Source organism: Aaosphaeria arxii (genome assembly GCF_010015735.1).
Source record: "Aaosphaeria arxii CBS 175.79 unplaced genomic scaffold BU24scaffold_5, whole genome shotgun sequence".
Taxonomy (NCBI): domain Eukaryota; kingdom Fungi; phylum Ascomycota; class Dothideomycetes; order Pleosporales; genus Aaosphaeria; species Aaosphaeria arxii.
In genome coordinates this window covers 1,736,257-1,753,335 of record NW_022983478.1, presented here as the reverse complement: position 1 = coordinate 1,753,335, position 17,079 = coordinate 1,736,257, and the positions used below count along the sequence as shown (strand labels likewise).

The 17,079-nt window shown below is 49.6% G+C and overlaps 6 protein-coding genes across 6 annotated transcripts; 1 reads left to right on the top strand and 5 right to left on the bottom strand.

The window, feature by feature from the left end:
• Positions 1-150: 150 nt before the first annotated feature.
• BU24DRAFT_221079 (uncharacterized protein) lies at positions 151-1,153 on the bottom strand. The gene has a single exon (XM_033522053.1). The coding sequence runs from the start codon at positions 789-791 to the stop codon at positions 246-248; it is 546 nt and encodes a 181-aa protein (XP_033383103.1). The 5' UTR covers positions 792-1,153; the 3' UTR covers positions 151-245.
• Positions 1,154-3,828: 2,675 nt separating this feature from the next.
• On the bottom strand, positions 3,829-4,668 carry BU24DRAFT_221024 (uncharacterized protein). The gene has a single exon (XM_033522051.1). It carries the CDS (start codon positions 4,364-4,366, stop codon positions 3,938-3,940), a length of 429 nt encoding a protein of 142 aa, XP_033383102.1. The 5' UTR covers positions 4,367-4,668; the 3' UTR covers positions 3,829-3,937.
• A 3,866-nt stretch (positions 4,669-8,534) lies between these two features.
• On the bottom strand, positions 8,535-9,335 carry BU24DRAFT_423664 (uncharacterized protein). Its single transcript, XM_033528312.1, has one exon. The coding sequence runs from the start codon at positions 8,950-8,952 to the stop codon at positions 8,602-8,604; it is 351 nt and encodes a 116-aa protein (XP_033383101.1). The 5' UTR covers positions 8,953-9,335; the 3' UTR covers positions 8,535-8,601.
• A 1,482-nt stretch (positions 9,336-10,817) lies between these two features.
• Positions 10,818-11,177, bottom strand: BU24DRAFT_220979 (uncharacterized protein). Its single transcript, XM_033522050.1, has one exon. The coding sequence runs from the start codon at positions 11,112-11,114 to the stop codon at positions 10,857-10,859; it is 258 nt and encodes an 85-aa protein (XP_033383100.1). The 5' UTR covers positions 11,115-11,177; the 3' UTR covers positions 10,818-10,856.
• An 829-nt stretch (positions 11,178-12,006) lies between these two features.
• BU24DRAFT_392917 (ribosomal protein L15) lies at positions 12,007-13,426 on the bottom strand. The gene is made up of 3 exons (XM_033525178.1): positions 13,083-13,426; positions 12,795-12,951; positions 12,007-12,730 (listed from the first exon to the last, which is right to left on the bottom strand). Exons 1-3 carry the CDS (start codon positions 13,403-13,405, stop codon positions 12,218-12,220), a joined length of 993 nt encoding a protein of 330 aa, XP_033383099.1. The 5' UTR covers positions 13,406-13,426; the 3' UTR covers positions 12,007-12,217.
• Positions 13,427-14,388: 962 nt separating this feature from the next.
• On the top strand, positions 14,389-16,237 carry BU24DRAFT_347888 (autophagy-related protein-like protein 22; the record flags this gene model as incomplete). Its single annotated transcript, XM_033523541.1, has 3 exons — positions 14,389-14,539; positions 14,593-14,865; positions 14,916-16,237. The coding sequence occupies 3 exons, from the start codon at positions 14,389-14,391 to the stop codon at positions 16,235-16,237; spliced, it is 1,746 nt and encodes a 581-aa protein (XP_033383098.1).
• Positions 16,238-17,079: the final 842 nt, after the last annotated feature.

The following is a 17,079-nucleotide window of genomic DNA, read 5'->3' as shown; positions in this document are numbered from 1 at the left end:
GCATCGGCATCAGCAGTACCAGTACTCCGTATAGTTACTGTCCACGGAGTACCTAATACAATAACAGCACAAGTAGTGGCACTGGCAGCATGATCATACGCAAGCACAAGGGCCAGATTCAGAACCAGAACTACCTAAAGCTACTCGTAGAAACCAGCACCAGCACCAGCACCGGTCATCAGCAATCAGCATCATTCAATGTCCACTAACTCTACCTCCGTATCTACGGCGTACTCAGTAGGTACCTAACTATTGTGTGCACTGTGTATACATGGTTCGGAGTATACGTATGTACAGGGGCTGTCCGGGTTGATTATTGGACCGACAGCGAACCGCGCCTGCGCCCGCGTCTGCGCCTGCACTGGCTCTGGCTCTGGCTCTGGCACTGACTTGGTTGGAACTGCGACTTGGATTGTTACTGCCACTGCAACACTGCGACGACGGACGGCGTACGGCGACTGCGATAGCTGGCCGGGATGGGAGGAGGGGGATGCGGTGCACAGGGCAAGACGCAAGTGCGAAAGCAGTAGATACCTAGCCAGTATTACCGGTGATAGCTTAGTGGCAGTGGCAGTGGAGGGACTGGGACTGGGAGTAGCATCAGCCAGCAATAATAATAACACTCGTAACAAGATCCAAGTGCAAACAGGGCAAGGCAAGCAAAGAGTCGTCGTGCAGGAAGGGGGAACAGCGGCGACCGGGAGATGACAGGGATGGTTCTGTTCTGTTCGCGGCATAGACCAAGACTCGTGTGGCCGTGTGGCCTTTGTGTTGTGTCGCATACAAATCATCCACCTAGGTAAGTCTATGTGGCATGCGTAAGAGGTGAGTGGGTTGTCTGTGCGTGCGTGCGTGCGTGCGTGAAGTGACTTGAATGACTGATTGTTTGATTAACTGGATGGCCAAATGGTGAGTGAGTAGTGTGAAAGATTTCTCAGAATAGTCACTGATTAGTAGTCTAATTTAGTTAAACAATAATAATTATTGATAGTGATGGTGATGAAAGAGAGAGAGGGGAATGGAGTCAAAGAACAATGAGTTGGAAGAGAGCAAGTCAGTGAGTCGTCGGTGATTGCGTAGGTAGCTTCAATTACACGGTTTTAGCAGGTTCCAGACTCTGAGCTAAACTCGCATTGGGATAGGTGTCTACTTGATAAGGACTAGACCTACGGCATTCAATCTCATTGTACAGAATTAGGGCTTTGAATTACTCTAGGGAGGGGGCTGCGTAGCCAACACTGCCATCCTCTGCCTACTAGAATGGTTATAGTTATACTCGTAGTTGTGGTTGGCAGTTGGATATTCCGGGCAGTACGATCATTGTCGTAAATGACTGTTCCCTCCGTAAGTAAATGACTAACGTTATTCAATGACACACAGCACCTGGAAGGTTCCGTACGATACAATACGATAGTTACGGAGACCACCGAAAGGGGGCCAGGAAGAATGATTGAAACGAGAGACTGGTCGTTCCCGTTCCGGAATGCCCAAGGATTGAATCCACACTGTAGGTATGTACTCCGTACAGCACAGCACGGCACGGTACAGCCCAGTCTAGCACATTATTGTACGGGTACGGGAAGACAAAGCCTAGTTCTGTGGACTCACCCATTACAAGTAGCTATCAAAGACAATCGTAACGTAAGTAACATCGGATTGGTCCAATCCATCATCCATGCGTGCTTGCGGTCAGGCAGTCAATACCTGAGTCCGTCCGTTGGCAACTAAGGTAATAATGAGTGATTGCCCGTGGGATTGTCGTTATTGGCGTGGGAATCGGCGTCGGTATTGATGCTGGTGCTGGTGCTGGTGCTGGTCTGGTGTATCATCAATCCATCAAACTTCGTGCGAGCAAACAGCAGTCCAAGCAAGCCCACCCATTCCGAATCCAGTCCGTCTCTGTTCCACTCAGCGAATGGGGACTTTGCGTTGTCATGGGGAGACAAAGCAAAGCGGGGCGGGGACAAGGGACGGTGAAGGGGGATGGAACCCCCTCAACACACACACTCACACTCACACTGACACACTGACACACTACCAGGCACTCATTCTGTCTCTCTCACGCACACAAAGACCAGCCCCAGCCCAAAGGGCTAAAGGAAAAAAAGAGGACACCCACCAGTGACCAACCAGCAATAGCAGTAAATGACCAGCAATGACCATGACCATGACCGCGCACGGTCAACCTCCCACTCCATCCTGCACGGCAAAGCGAGCGTACAGGACAAGCGTCGTCGCAGAACGAAAACCGCGGCCAGCGGCATGCATCATTCCTCATCTTTCGTATCCTTCATTCCCATTTTTTCATGATCATTATTATTTGATTGTTTCTTCCCCCTTCATCCGCCGCCGCCGTCGCCCGCCGCCGGGTGGGGGATGGGCTTAGGCTTGCGCTTTGTCATTTGCGGTGCAGTGCCGTGCGTTACGTGCAGTGCAGTGCTGTGCTGCGCTTCGCTGCGCTGCCTTGCCCGCCCGCCCTGCCTGCCTACGTTGCCTGGTCCAAGTGCTGCCGCTTCTTCGTGGATAGGGTTGGCGATGTGGAATGACCTAAGGTGGTAATAGATTGATCGGTACGGGCTGGGTATAATTTAGTGCATCGGTGGTGTTGACGGTTTGATGGCAAACTCCCAACGACGTAATGGTGCGCTTGCCCGTGGATCTTTGAGAGTTGCATTTACCAGTTGCAGCTTGGTATCTCCGTAATAGTGCCATGTAGAATATATGTGCATAAAGAACTTTCAGATTGACCGGTGATTGCGCGGAAACCAATCAAGACAATTGAATATCTGGATACCATGTGTACGGAGTAGGAGAGTGAGATATGGAGATTCAATTCATTTCCTTGGCCCTGTTCCTATCCTGTCCCGCCCTGTTCTGCCCTTGCAAGACTCCAGGCTACTTGTAAGACTTCCTGCAGCTCTGCTTCTCGTCCCTCTTCTCTATCTGCGGCGACTGTTACAAGATCATCTAAGCCAATTTGGCCCCTAGCGCCGTCCTGTCCATCTCATTATTGCCCAGTTCCAAAGCGTACCTACACAGTAGAGAGAGTCCATACGCAGGTTGTGTACCTTATGCGTACATGGTACTCCTATACAGTAAGTTGCAGTATGCCTGCGCGCTGGATGTCACAATATGGACGTTACCCAATCGTGATATATTTTGGTAACAGTGCTTGATCCACTGCTTGCTTGTCTGCCATACCTTGTCCCCGTGTACGGAGTAACAATACCAGGAATAATGACAATAGCCATCATGTTCACGATACCTCCACTCTGACCTCAGGAGGATTACACACCATTACCATATTAGGCAGAGGGTCGGGGTTGAACTCAGCACTGCCAATTGGGCCACGGGTTACAGATCACGACTTGTCGTCTACGGGTTATTCCTAGCACTCCTCTACTCCCTATATGACACCTAATACCGCAAACGATGACAAGTTCACGGTCATCAATAATTAACCCTTCCCCAGCCAGACCAATCCAATCCAATCCAATTCAAGTATACACCCAGCATCCAACACCCAACACTGTAAATCAGCCCCGGTGTCGGTCTTCTGACTCTAAGTTCTCACCAACTGGCTATGCGATACACACACACACAAACGCACGCACGCACAAGCACATTCATCCCTCCCCTCATCGACATCCATCCATCCATCCATCCACACATACGGAGTATGCGTCCCACACAAGATCCCATCCCTATTACACCCATTGATTTCCACCTCACTTTCCACATGCCCACCTCCACACCCATAATCACTACATCCCACTCGCTGGCCCGTCCCAAAGTATACACCACTCCGTCAGCGGTTAGCACCCCCTCGTCCTACCATCATCATCTGCGATTTTCCTGATTATAATTCACGCCTCAATAATGTCGGCGACCGCCAATCTGACCCGCAATAATATTAATGGCAAACGCAAGCTTCAAGTCAAGGCCCCAGCTCCATGATAATGAGAAGGATGACGATGACGCTCCTACTCAAGAGTAGTATAGTATGCGATGATTGCCCGAAGCCTCGAACCGCAAGCCGCTCTCGTAGGTAGGCAGATGGAGCCTGTGGCCACGTAGTGTCGTGTCCTCTCGTGTCATCGTCCTTGTTGCGGTCTCTTTCTCCATCTCCCTTATCCAGCCAGCCCTGCCCTGGCTTGCCTTGCCGTCGCCTCGTTGCGGCGCCGCGTCGTCTAGAATTGCAAAGTACGAGAGAGACCCTCGCAGATCGGGTCGCCCGCCTGTGGGAATTTGACGAATCCCTTAACGAGGCTTTTCGCAGTCTCTCACGCTTTGCCCCCTGTGGTCTCGCTTCGTTGCGCAGCATCACCGTCACCTTTGATTGGCCGGGCTTGATCCAATCAGCCATCGCCCCACAGTGTCTCCTTCCTCTCTTCCTACCCTTCCCTTCCCTTCCCTTGCTCTCATTATCATCATGATTGTTTCTTGGTATTCGAATCCACACTCCGTAGATACGGTGTGGATATTGCTCTTGCAATCATCGATACTACTGTGTTACTGTATCCGTACCTTCCGTACTCCGTTCAGTGACAGTGACAACAAACACTATCAACTCTTGGTGGCCGACCCACCATTCACTAGTCTAGAGTAATTGCACCACATGAAGAATCAACTTCCCCTAGGGACCCATCATCCATCCTCTTGTTTCCATCATCCGGCAACCAATTTACTCGGCGCGAAAATAGATGCTATACCACCACCGGCCTTGCTGCACGGCCAAGGCGGAGCACTTACGTTGATGGGTACTTCTCCATACGACCAAACCTGGACGTCTTTTACGACGGTACGAATGCTGCGCACCTAGGTAATCCCACAGCATCGGCCTTCGCCTGTGCAGTGTACACCGAGAGCTGGCTGTCTGGGGTTGCAACTGGATTTTACTTACACAGTAGACCCGCCCATTCATTATTTTTACCGGACGCAGTATCAAATCACTGTATCCTGGCAGAGTCTCAGCAGCTGTTAGGCGCTGGTTTTAGGCATAGGGATATGTGCACAAGACACAAACCGTCAGAGCTGATGCCAGCGAACCACAGCAACGATGATGCATTCACTCCTGTGCACCTTTGAACCACAGCGCGACAGTCATTCGCCTTGTTGTTGCATCGATAATACTTTTTCGTCGCCTGTAAACCCTCCGGAATGACACCTCCCTTTCTCATTCCGCTTATTCCGCGTTTGGCTATTATGGTTATGGTCGCCGCCATGGTCAAGGTCAAGGTCATGATTATTTTTATTATTGCGCATTGTGTCCACGTACCGTACCGTACCGTGCCGTCGTGCTCTTCAATTCTAAAGACCAGCGACCGCAAATCTGCGGTGCGGCCACCAGTCGTTTGAGAAAAATCGATAGGGACGATGCGCCGCCATGGCTCCAGCAGCAGGCCCTGGGCAATTGTCTTACCATTATCATCCTGACAAGCCCGGCGCTCATCTAAAATCCGGGCCCAAAACGAACCCTGTCCGACGCAAAAATGCTGCGGGCGGGCTGAAGAGGGGTGGGCAAGGCAAGGCAACGCTGATCGTAGGTACGGAGTGGACAGTCCTCTTTTGCTTCTTTGCAACTTGTTCGTTGTGCGAGCGAGGTCCCCAATAAAACTTGTCTCCGCCGCTCGCATCCCTCGGTCACACACCGTTCCACCCTATCATCGGCCTGCCTGCCCCGGCCCTTGGAGCCACACCTAGGGGAGGCCAGATTGTCGTGTGGTTCCAAGTTGAGGCAACCTGCACCGCAGGACCGCCTATTCAGCGCCCCTTGGCCTGGCGAAACACACATCAACAGGGCCATCTCTCCCAATATCTCTACCTGCACTCATCCATCAACCACTTCCTGCACCACCACCCGCTGACCGTTGTTTCCGGTGTCCTGCCTGCGTGGGCGTGTGCCGCTGCTCCTTTCCCCATTACTGTAGCGGTAAGCCCTTTGAACCATGGCGGCGCCCCTGGAGGATGTGCATCGCTGTGACCATTCTGTTTGTCCCTTGTCGACCGGCCTTACGTGCGCAGTCCTCTTCCATCGTTGAATGACCTACCTACTGGACCGGTAATTGCAAACGACGTACGACCTTGCGTGTGCTGGCGTCGGTCGGCCCTTGGCGAATCGCGAAAATCAGAAATGCCTGGAGAAGAGAAAGTTTAACGCCTACAGCAACATCTCGTTAGCTTCGGCTGAGGAGACCGGCTTGCACTAAGCGTGCGCCCTTTCGTCTTTGCATTACAAAGCGCGAACGCAAGGGAATCGTAGCACCCCAGGCAGGTCGAAAAATTCACTTTCGCCTCGGCGTCTCGATTCCGTCTGCAGTTACATATTATTGCTCCACTTGTACCGTGTAAAAAAGTATCTTGCGGCCCGATTGTCATGGGAGTTGCCTCCGTCATATTGTGGAGTTTCTAGGTATATTCATCACGCGTATGGGAGTATGATCAGATATCAAAATCTTGATCACCACGCACGGACCATTTCCAATCCTAGTCCACATGTGACTTTTTCTGGAAGTTCACAGGCGCTATTCTGAGGTAGAGGATGTGATGCGTACAACAAAACTACACGGACTTTGGCATCCCGTGATAACTAATTGCTTTCATTAGTTGTTACTGCAGTCCCATGATGGCACCTTGTTTTGGGATCAAGGAAGCGCCGATTCCGTATTGCTCACACATCGCATCTTATCGTCTCCGTGGCCACCGCGCCGGCATGCATCCGGTATCACAGAGGTGGGCTTGCGACTTGATCGATAACCCCTAAGACGCTAAAAGGCCTGCATCGATATAATAATTCTGGTGCACGATATTTCATTCCGCCTACTACTCAAACTAGATGCCCTTGTGCCTTTGGAAGGCCGAGGTTGCATGCCAATCTGGGACCCAAATCTGGCCTCCCTTTTCGTTCGTTAAAATAGTCGACGTTAGATATCTCTCACATATTTGTTCTGTCAATAGTTAATGGATCGCACGTTCATTGACGGAGTTTTAGCGCGCTATATCCGAGGACTTCCGCCGGAAGACATAGAAAGCTAGGCACGCAAGCGGTTGATGTTGGTGGATTCTAAAAGAGCCTTGGAAACATTCTTTCGAGGATTGTCTCCGGCAACTACCTCACTTGAGGAGAAGATGCCATTCTAGCCGTAACGCTGCAGTCAAGATGATAACAGCTAGAGCGGGCGCCTTTGATGAACGTCAACATTACTATTGCAGCAGACTTGGCGGCATGAGAAAGACAATGTAAGACCTAGACTCAGTGGTCGACTAGATAGAAACGTCCATTATTGGTGTTGGCAGGCTACAGTGGCAACGACTTCTCACACTGTCCTCGACTGCGTCCCAAACGGCAACATAAGCCGGGCAACATATCTTTCCTCGGACTATCATCCCACTCCACATTTCGGGTGACATCTACCAGGGGCCATATTAACTATTTGCTTTATGAATAATGAGTAGTGGGATGCATGATTGAGGAATGTACGGTAGACTATGCCGGCGCAGAAACAGTACATACTAACATCAGCACAACACAGCACACGTCCCGTCGCTCGTATTCTTCTTTCTCGTGCTTCCATCCCGACTCCCGACAGATTGGACATATCTAAATATGCTGTGGAGATGATCATGCTACAGTAGCGTGAATGAGTAAATGGTGGGTGGGGAGGGTGAGAAAAGAAAACAGATTACTACGTGCCGTGATGATGATGACGCTTGATGATGATGGTATCCACGGAGTAGATACTCCATAGATAGTGGGTGTTAATGATGATCAGGTCTACATACAACATTTAGACGGGGACGTATTCCAAGTGTGAAAATGTACGGGGATGTGTGACTGCATCAGGCACTCGAGAATCCTAGTCGCCAGCGAGTCGTGCTCGAGTAGGATTGCGTTGTTGGGCGCGCTGCCCACTCATCCAGTCACCCACTCAATGCCACAGTCCACTGTGCACTGTGATAAACTCCCAAATAACCCACCCTAGTCCCAATATGGAAGCATTATTAGTTCCTTCCCACGGTGAGCCACAGCTGAGACGTAACGCGCCTTGAACTCGCTTCGTCGAACGCGTAAACTTTACCTGCTTTTCCCTTTCTTAGCAAGAAAAAGCCATCGAAAAGAGTCACTAGATCATGCTTGCAATTATCTCACTATCGACAAGCCGTCTGCCCATGGCTGAACTGTCCTTCAACACTTTGCATCGCATCTCACACACACCCTACCCGGCCACCGCAGGCAGGCGGACTTTCTGACTTTTCGTCGAAGGGCCAGGGCTCGGGCTAGATGCTATCCGTCCGGGAGATGCTGATCCCATACATCGCTCGATAGGCAATTGGTTTCTGGCATGAATAGCCGCAAGTGGAGGCAATGATTCACATCAACATTTTTTCAAGGCTATCATACTTCCGGGGAACTCATCTGCAAGTCGTCAACGCCGGTCTTTGGATCCCCTTGTCACATCTGGCCAAAGTCTATGCTGATAGCGTTTGGCCCACGTATACGAAGATTCAAAGAACAAGTCATATGTTGAACAAAGTGGATCATTTATCTACTTACTCGCTGCATCTTCGGGTAAGATGGAGTCTTTGCGATCTCTTCCTTGATCAATAATGAAGTAGGGATTCATGTCTCCCGTAGTAGGTACGAGTAGGTGCACCACATACAGAACCACCTGAACGCCGCATAATTGGGCCGAAGGAGCTGCGAGCCCCCCAGGTCAGGTTGCTCGGCATACAACTCGCCAATGAGAACCTGTCGATGCATCTTTTGGGCAACGTCTGAGATGCTTCAGGGCCGCAGTGCGCGTGGGAGAGATAGAATAACCATAGCAAACTCGACCGTCTCAACCAGTCCAGGGCCCCGGCCCTCGTCTTGAGAGATACTGCTCCGTTCCGTGGCGAGCAAGATGCAAAAGTCGGGCCTTCGTCTCTTTCAACAGCGCGCGCGGCAAACATCAGATGCTGGGATTGCACTTTAGCCTCGTTGGGGGTTGGTTTTTTTTTGTTCCCTAGATCCCATCCATCGTCCCATAATTGGGTTTCCCCCGCTTTCGCTGCAAAAAGTAGGTAAGACGGAATCTCGACGAATCAGCAATTGGCTCTTTATTTCCTCTAACAGATCCCGACTCCAAGGCAGGCCAAACGCCGGTTTCATGGATCTAGGTATCATTTCGTGTGTCTTGTTGCCCCGGTACCCTGACGGGATGAGAGGTTCTCGTATCGCCATTGTGTCATTACCTTTTGGATGCAGCCACACTGGGCACACAACTGCGCTTGTGCATCTGACTGTGGTGGTATGTATGAAATTGGATTTGGGGCATGTTCGATTAGCCGACCAACACCGCAACGATTTTTAGAGACCTCTCCGTTGTCTTTTATGGCTCGCACGAGTCTTGATAGGTGGGCCACCAGCGCTGCAGCCGAAACATCGTCAGCTTGTCGTCCGCATCCAACCAGCTGCCGGCTCCGCTGATGCACAGCTGACCTAATGCAGGAAGTGGTTTGTAGCCTGTATCCCGGTGATGATGGCCTTGTCACGGAGAATGACCTGGCCTGTTCCACCGGGAAGGCTTCCCAAAGACAGTGGCGTCACGCGTTCTGGCGTTATGTGCGTACCATGCTGTAATGTACTCATACATCGAACTGCACTGCACCTGTTGCGTGAGTATTTGTGTACATGACCGGCGTTTGATATACATCCATCGACCAGGCATATCGGTCTGCGAGTGTCGGTGAAGGGCTGCCTCAAACCTCTCGCGACATGGATGCTGCGTTCGATGATGATTGTGCAGGAGACACATCGATCCACCACTGACTAGGTAGGTGTAATTGGATCTTCTCTTCGATCCCAGTAGATATTGAACATTTGCCATACCGAACTATCGAGGGCAGGCCATGCTATCGAGACGGAACCCATACGCGGAACCCGCTGGCGAGACACAAAACCTCTCGAGATCTACGCCTTACCCAAGCCCTTTCCCACAATTATAGCACCATGTAATATAGATGACTTGGGGGTATTAAGTGAGTGGTGGTTTCGGGCACAAGTTTCGAACCAGCGGGACTGTCTTTGCCTGACGAGTGACGACGACAATCCTCGCCGCAAATAATCAATCAAGCTGAATCTTCATGCAAGGTGTTACGACGACGACGCAAGCAGCAGGACAGGCAGGCAGGGCAGACAAATACATCAGACCTGTTCCGTGAGGAGTTAGCTGATCACAGCAGCAGTAGCAGCTGTAGCAGCATCGTCAGTCACCCAACAATAATAACAAATGCTGAGACCAACCCGGTAAACTACACACACCACTCAGCACAACACAGCTCCGCCACTCGCGCTTCATTATCATAATCCAACCCATAGATAGAATCCCCCATTTCGACTCGTCGTCGTCCCCCGTCCCCTCTTCTCATTGGCCCGTGTTCATCAATCGCCATCCAGCTCGTCGTCACCCAGCCCCTTACCCACAGCTTAGGTAGTTACAACATACAACATGATTACAATACAACACCTGCCTGCAATAATGCTCTGCCTCCTCCCTCCCATCCCATCCCATCCCGGGGAACCTTCCTTTCCCCAGCATTACGGAGGAGGCGGGTGGAGTTATCACACGTTTCTCGTTCAGATCCACCCATCCAACGCTGTAGTCATCATTTGCCAATCCGCTCGGGATTCTTCTCGCCCGGTGAGTGGTGTCGATGGAAGATATTCTTCATGCCATGCGCTTTCTAAGATGGTGAGGCGTAATGCTTTCCTTTCCGCTCCGGCGATAGGCAGGTAGGCAGGTAGGCAGGCGTGCTGTGGTGTCACGGTGAGACAAGGTCGTGTTGAAAGAAGTCAACATCACCATACCCATTGATCACCAACATCCCAAAAAGAAAAAGATTTCATGCCCTACCAGATAGGCGTCCCTTGCTCTACGCATCAGGGATGACTGAATGAATGAACCATGACGTCTTGATATCGACCTCGTCGCGTTTTGATTCTTCTTTCCTCGAAAGTCGAGTGCCGAAGGTATAATACTAGAATTTATGACCAATCCGCGAAAGAGGAGAAAAGGGCAAAGGGTATACGTAGTTAACCAAGCTCTCCCTAAGACGGATTTATGTATAATCATTGCATAGGTTATGTATCAAACCAGTCAAGTCAAGTCGAGTGTAGTGATTCTTTTACCTCTAAGACGTTTTTGATATCATGTCTGTTGTCGTGTAGGAAGTAATACTTGTGATTGATTGATCTATGTGCAATGCCTAACATAGACATATTAAGGTATCTTAAGAGGAGTAGAGACTTGACGCTTATGTTGCGCTGGATTTGTCCTAGGAGGAAGTAGTTGATGATGCTCTTGGTGTCCTAGGTTATGTGTTTGCTTATGGTGGTGAACATGACAGTGAGCCATCATTAATAGTAAACACGATAATAGTGAAGATGAAGACGGTTCACTAATTGCAAAGATAGTTCACCAAATGTTAAGTTGGTGATGGTGAAGCTAGATGGTGAAGCTGACAGTTCACTGAAGGTGAAGATCATGGTTCTCTGAAAGTACAGATAATGGTTCACTTTCAGTGAAAGTAAGGATAATGAAAGTAAGGATAATGTTTCACGGAAGGTGAAGATGTAGTTCACTAAAGATGAAGGTGAAGATGAAGATGAAGATGAAGATGAAGATGAAGATAAATGTAAACTAATACCTCTCTGCTATTAACATATCTAAACTTTCTATCTGCTCTACTAGTTATTTCTCTGCGCAGATAAGTGCCTATAGGCCTAGTGTTGCTCCCTTCTGCAGCAATAGTGATGTAATGAGTCACCTTTCCTACGTAGTGAAAATCACAAACATACAAAGGGGTAGGGAGAGGGTAAAATAGGATATGCTGTGTGTATGTGTGCAGTGGGGGGCTATAGGCTGTAGGAGAGGTAGTGGTCATAACGAATGCCATCTTCGTTGTTTACGTAGGAAGGGTGTCAAAGATAGCCAGATTGATAATATTGATGTGGATACAGTCTGTCTGATAGTCATAGCGGCCGTTTTAGATTGTGAGAGGATATCAGTTATTCCACAGGGAAAAGGAATTGCTCGCACACATAGTGGTTTGGAAATGTTCGTTCATGTTACAGAATCTACATACATACGTGCTACTATATTGTACATGGCATGTACCAGGCCGCTCATATCCTACACGCCGTGCGAAGAGAACATACACAACACGCCAGACACTTTTAGAAAAGCCTGTTCTCCGCGCTTGCCTTAGCAGCTTGTCTCTTAGCGGCCTGCTTCTTCCTGTCCTTGGCCTCGCCCGGTGGCTTGAAGAACAAACTGGGACTCTCGCCCTCCTTGACGGTGTACGCCAGGTAGCCCCTGTGTGCGGGATCTCTGTAGTATTCGATGTCTTTTCTCGATGTCGCATCCGGGAGTCTGTACTTGTACTTCTCGCCTACCTTGGAGAATACGGCTCGGAGGGCCTCGTTCTTAACTTCCTCGGGCGCATCGGGTGTGTCGAGCACGCTTCTGAGGATCTTGGAGTCCTTGGCTGGAACAGCGCGGGTGACGAGGTCGGCGTCCGCTTGTAGAGAGACAACGGGGTGAGAGTCGCCGCGGAGGACCCTCTTGATAGACATGGGTGAATAGAATCGTGAGGTGACTGTTCCGCCGAGGGCCTCGATCTGCTCGATTGCAGAAGCAGATGCCCGCGAGACGATGATGTTGATTTTAGATGTGAGCTGGTTGGCGTTCTGGGTATGTATGTCAGTCGATTGTTGCAAGTGGGGCGGAAACAGTAAATGTGACCAAACGTACCCTGCCTAATAGCTTCACGCCGTGCTTCTTGACGCCGTGTAGACACCGTGACTTTGCCAATTCCTTCATTGTGATAGGTTTGCTTGCATCGAGGCGGCCTTGGTCTATCCAGGATTGTATACGATCGAGGTTGATAGGTGACATTTCAACTTTGAATCTGTGGAGAGTTGCTGCTTAGCCAATTGTTCACGAAATGTGATGTTATACCCATAGAGTGTCCGCACAAAAATCTCGGAATTCCAGGCCAATTCATTGATACCATTAATATCAGAAGTGGAATGCACTCACGCATTAAATTTATCACGCCCTCTCACGGGTGTAGTTTTCCAAAGCGGCGTCTGTCCTCCCTCAAAACCAGCAGGAACTTTTCCGTGCGCATGTTGACCCTTCTGACCTCTTCCCGCAGTCTTTCCCTTTCCGGAGGCTGGACCGCGACCTCTTCGAATCTTCTTCTTGTATGCACCTGGGGTATCTGAGAGCGAGGATAGAATGGATGCGTAGCGCTGCTGGGTCGGAAGGAGGAATGGCGCTACCAATGGCGTGGTAGAGTGGACATTTGTTCTATGGAGTAGCGACGAGGCCAACCGGAGGACCTGGAGCCGGGGCGGCATGATTGTGTGTATAGAGCTATAACGTTGAAGTCGTGATACTGAGATGCAAGAAAATGTGGTTAGGTAAGCATATGAAGCTATCCCCCATTTGGAACCGACCTTCTTTATACCCACGATGTAGATTGCCAAACATACCCAGGTAACGACATCGTCTTGCTGTTCGATTTTATTCTTTTTACCTCTGCGGAGTGATGCATCGCTATCAATTCAAACATGTAGTCGATTCTTTAAAAGGCTGAGTTATCATGCTGGTCAAGATATTGAGCGTGCCACCCAAACAATCGTGCAACGAGCTCGCTTGAGCCTAGGAATGGAACATCTGTAAGGCTTGTTGGCTTCTTCAGAGTCTACACTATGCCATAGTAAATATAACTGCTTTCTTGTGTAGTAGGCTATTGAATCATCTGTTACACCCATTCACATTACCCCGGGTACAGGATGAGCTCTATGGATTCAGTCCAAATTATTTTAACCACGAAACCAAAGATGTGAAGAACATACGAGTACGGAGTACTGTACCAAAGACTAGGAACTACACAGAGCCGCGCGCAGACTAGTACATATGTATTGACATTGTCAAGTCGTTCGATAATCTAAGAACTGTGAATGCATTCTTGCTCGCGCATTGGGCAGCTACCGAAAGGGTTCAGATGAATGCGACCAATCTAGACAATATCTGGAACTGATGAAAACACGAGAGACAATGTTCCTGATGCCCCTGATGATGAAGCAATAGTTCACCAACCTTGACGCTTCAAGTTTCAAGGCTGATTAGCGCAGGCGGAAATAGGACAGGCAAGTTGAGAGAACATTCATAATCAGAGTTCCTGTCAGATTACCCAGTTATGTGACAGCATCATGGCAGGCCTTGGCCTCATCCGGATTAGCGAGACCCATATGCGGATGCGCCGGCTTACACATCCAGGTTCCAAGATCAATATATACCGCTCGTCGAGCACTCTTCTGCTTCAAACAATATTCAAATGTCTTTTGAAGAGGAAGAAGGCGAAGATTTGAGGCGTCGTGGCGGCTCCCGCTATTCTGGGGAGGATACTAGCCTAACGACACCTCGAGAGCTTAATGGCTGGTATTCGTACGCCATTGCAGCTGAGGTCTTCGCTGTTGTTGGAGTTGGTAAGCTAGACGGCTATGGATTTACTATGACAGAATACTGATCATCTTGAAAGGATCGTTTCTTCCAGTGACTCTAGAACAGCTTGCTCGCGGTCAAGGTTTCTTCTTCTCGGATAGGACCAAACCATGTGTTGCTCCATACCAATCCGGTTCAGCCGAAAACCCAAGCACGATTCGGATTCGCGCCGATGGACAAGAAGATCAATGTGTGGTCCGTTTCCTAGGTTCTGAAGTTACGACAGCATCGTTTGCAATGTATACTTTTTCAGCGGCAGTGTTAATGCAAGCCATTACTCTTGTCTGTTTTTCATCGTTTGCAGATCATGGTTCGTTATCAGCTTCAGCTGGAGATAGTACCAGACTGACCACCTTTTAGGACCATATCGCAAGAAGATGTTGATGGCATTTGCATATATTGGCTCTATTGCTAGCGCTCTCTTTATATTCATATCACCAGGCGTCTATTTCTTAGCTCCAATCCTCGTCATTATCGGAGTAACCTGCCTTGGGTGCTCATTCACTCTTCTTAACGCCTTTCTTCCACTCTTGGTGTCGAATCATCACGAAACATCCAGACCCATGGACGAATCTTCCACAGATGTCGAACTCGAAGGCCTCACTTCCGGCTCTACTACATTCCACCGTTCAGATCCTACGAAACTATCTCGCGATCTTGCTCTTTCCGCCAAACTATCTTCGAAAGGTGTTGGTCTAGGCTACGTAGCTGCAGTATGCGTCCAAATCGTCGGCATCTTGATCCTCTTCCTATTCTCGAAAACCACGATCGCAAAAGCGAATCCCAGTCTACCTATGCGAGTCATCCTTTTGATGGTCGGTATTTGGTGGGCAGTTTTCACCATCCCAACCTACAAATGGCTTCGAGCCCGACCGGGCCCCCCTCTACCCACGCAGTCCAGCTTCCAGCGTTCTTCCAAGTTCCGCACCTTTCTGTTCTATACCAAGTTCTCGTTTTCGTCGTTTTGGAATACGATCAAGCGCGCTCTTCAGCTTCGTCAAGCCGTCATCTTCCTCATAGCTTGGTTCCTATTATCTGACGCAATAGCCACCATCTCCGGAACGGCAGTGTTGTTCGCCCGCACAGAGCTGAAAATGGGAACCATTGCCATAGCCCTTCTTTCCATCACATCGATCTCGTTCGGTATTGTAGGCGCTTTTGCCTGGCCGCGTGTCGCTTCTCGGTACAGCCTCACTTCCAAGCAGGTCTTGCTGGGTTGTGTGATACTGATGGAGATTGTCCCGCTCTACGGTCTCTTGGGATATGTACCCTTCATCCGTAAACTTGGGTTTCTGGGGCTGCAGAAAGCCTGGGAAATATATCCCCTTGGCATCGTACATGGTCTCATCATGGGTGGCATATCCTCTTATGCGAGATCAGTGTATGCTCCGCTGATCCCGGAAGGCAGCGAGGCCGCTTTCTTTGCATTGTATGCTGTTACGGACAAGGGTAGCAGTGCGGTAGGTCCAGCGCTGGTCGGCTGGATCGTCGATCGTGCGGGCACCATTAGACCGGCGTTCATATTTCTGGCAATCCTCGTGTTGCTGCCGGGACCTTTGCTGTACTGGCTGGACATTGAGCGAGGCCGAGAAGATGCTGCGAGGATGGCAGGCAAGGGAAAAGATCAGTACGAGCCAGTGCGGTTCGACAGTTTCGAGATTGATGATGATTTAGAGAATTAGAGCTAAGGGCACTAAGGAAGATTATTGTTTGTATGAACTGAATGATATTTACAATGCCCCCCAATCAACATCAAAACCCTCAACACGTCCCCCAATGCTCATCCCAAACACAGACCCACAACCAATGCCAACCACGCTCCTATCTCAATATCGAGCGCCACCCAGTCATCCCCGTCATTATCATCTCCCTTTCACCTCAGTCCATAACTACTACTAAGGCCAGGGCACCGCTCAAATTCACAGTAGCCTCTGCCAGAAGACAGCAGCAGACAGTAAGTTGAACGCCCGTTCTATCACGTTCATACGAGGCTGCAACTCGCATATGTCCGGGAACGTAAGGGGGGAGTGGGAGGACGATGACTTTTGAATGGGATGGGTGGTTGGTTGTGGTCACTTTTTTATGTGCCTATGGAAAATGGGTTGTATGAATCGAATCTTGTGTTAATGCTCTGTTCACTGTGGAGTGTCATATATATGCGAGAACGATAATAGTAGTAACATGAGTATGTTTGACTCTGGTTTTATCTTCCCTTTCTTTAAATTCTAGTGATGGCGGTAGCTATGTGACGAATATACCTCGTACCACCGTCCAACATCCACATTCACACATACAAAAACAACCAAAACCACACCGAAACCTTCATAGACATTACCAACCCCAACCCACAAGTACACAACGTCAGACACCGATTAGTATTCAACCCTTCTTGGCAGCTGAATAACGCCCGTAAGATCCTACAGGATCGACCGACTACGTAAGTAGACCCCTCCGCCCCGCTAAGGTCTTGGAGAACCGCATATGTGAAATAAAACGTCGTTCCACAACTTCTAGTATTTGATGG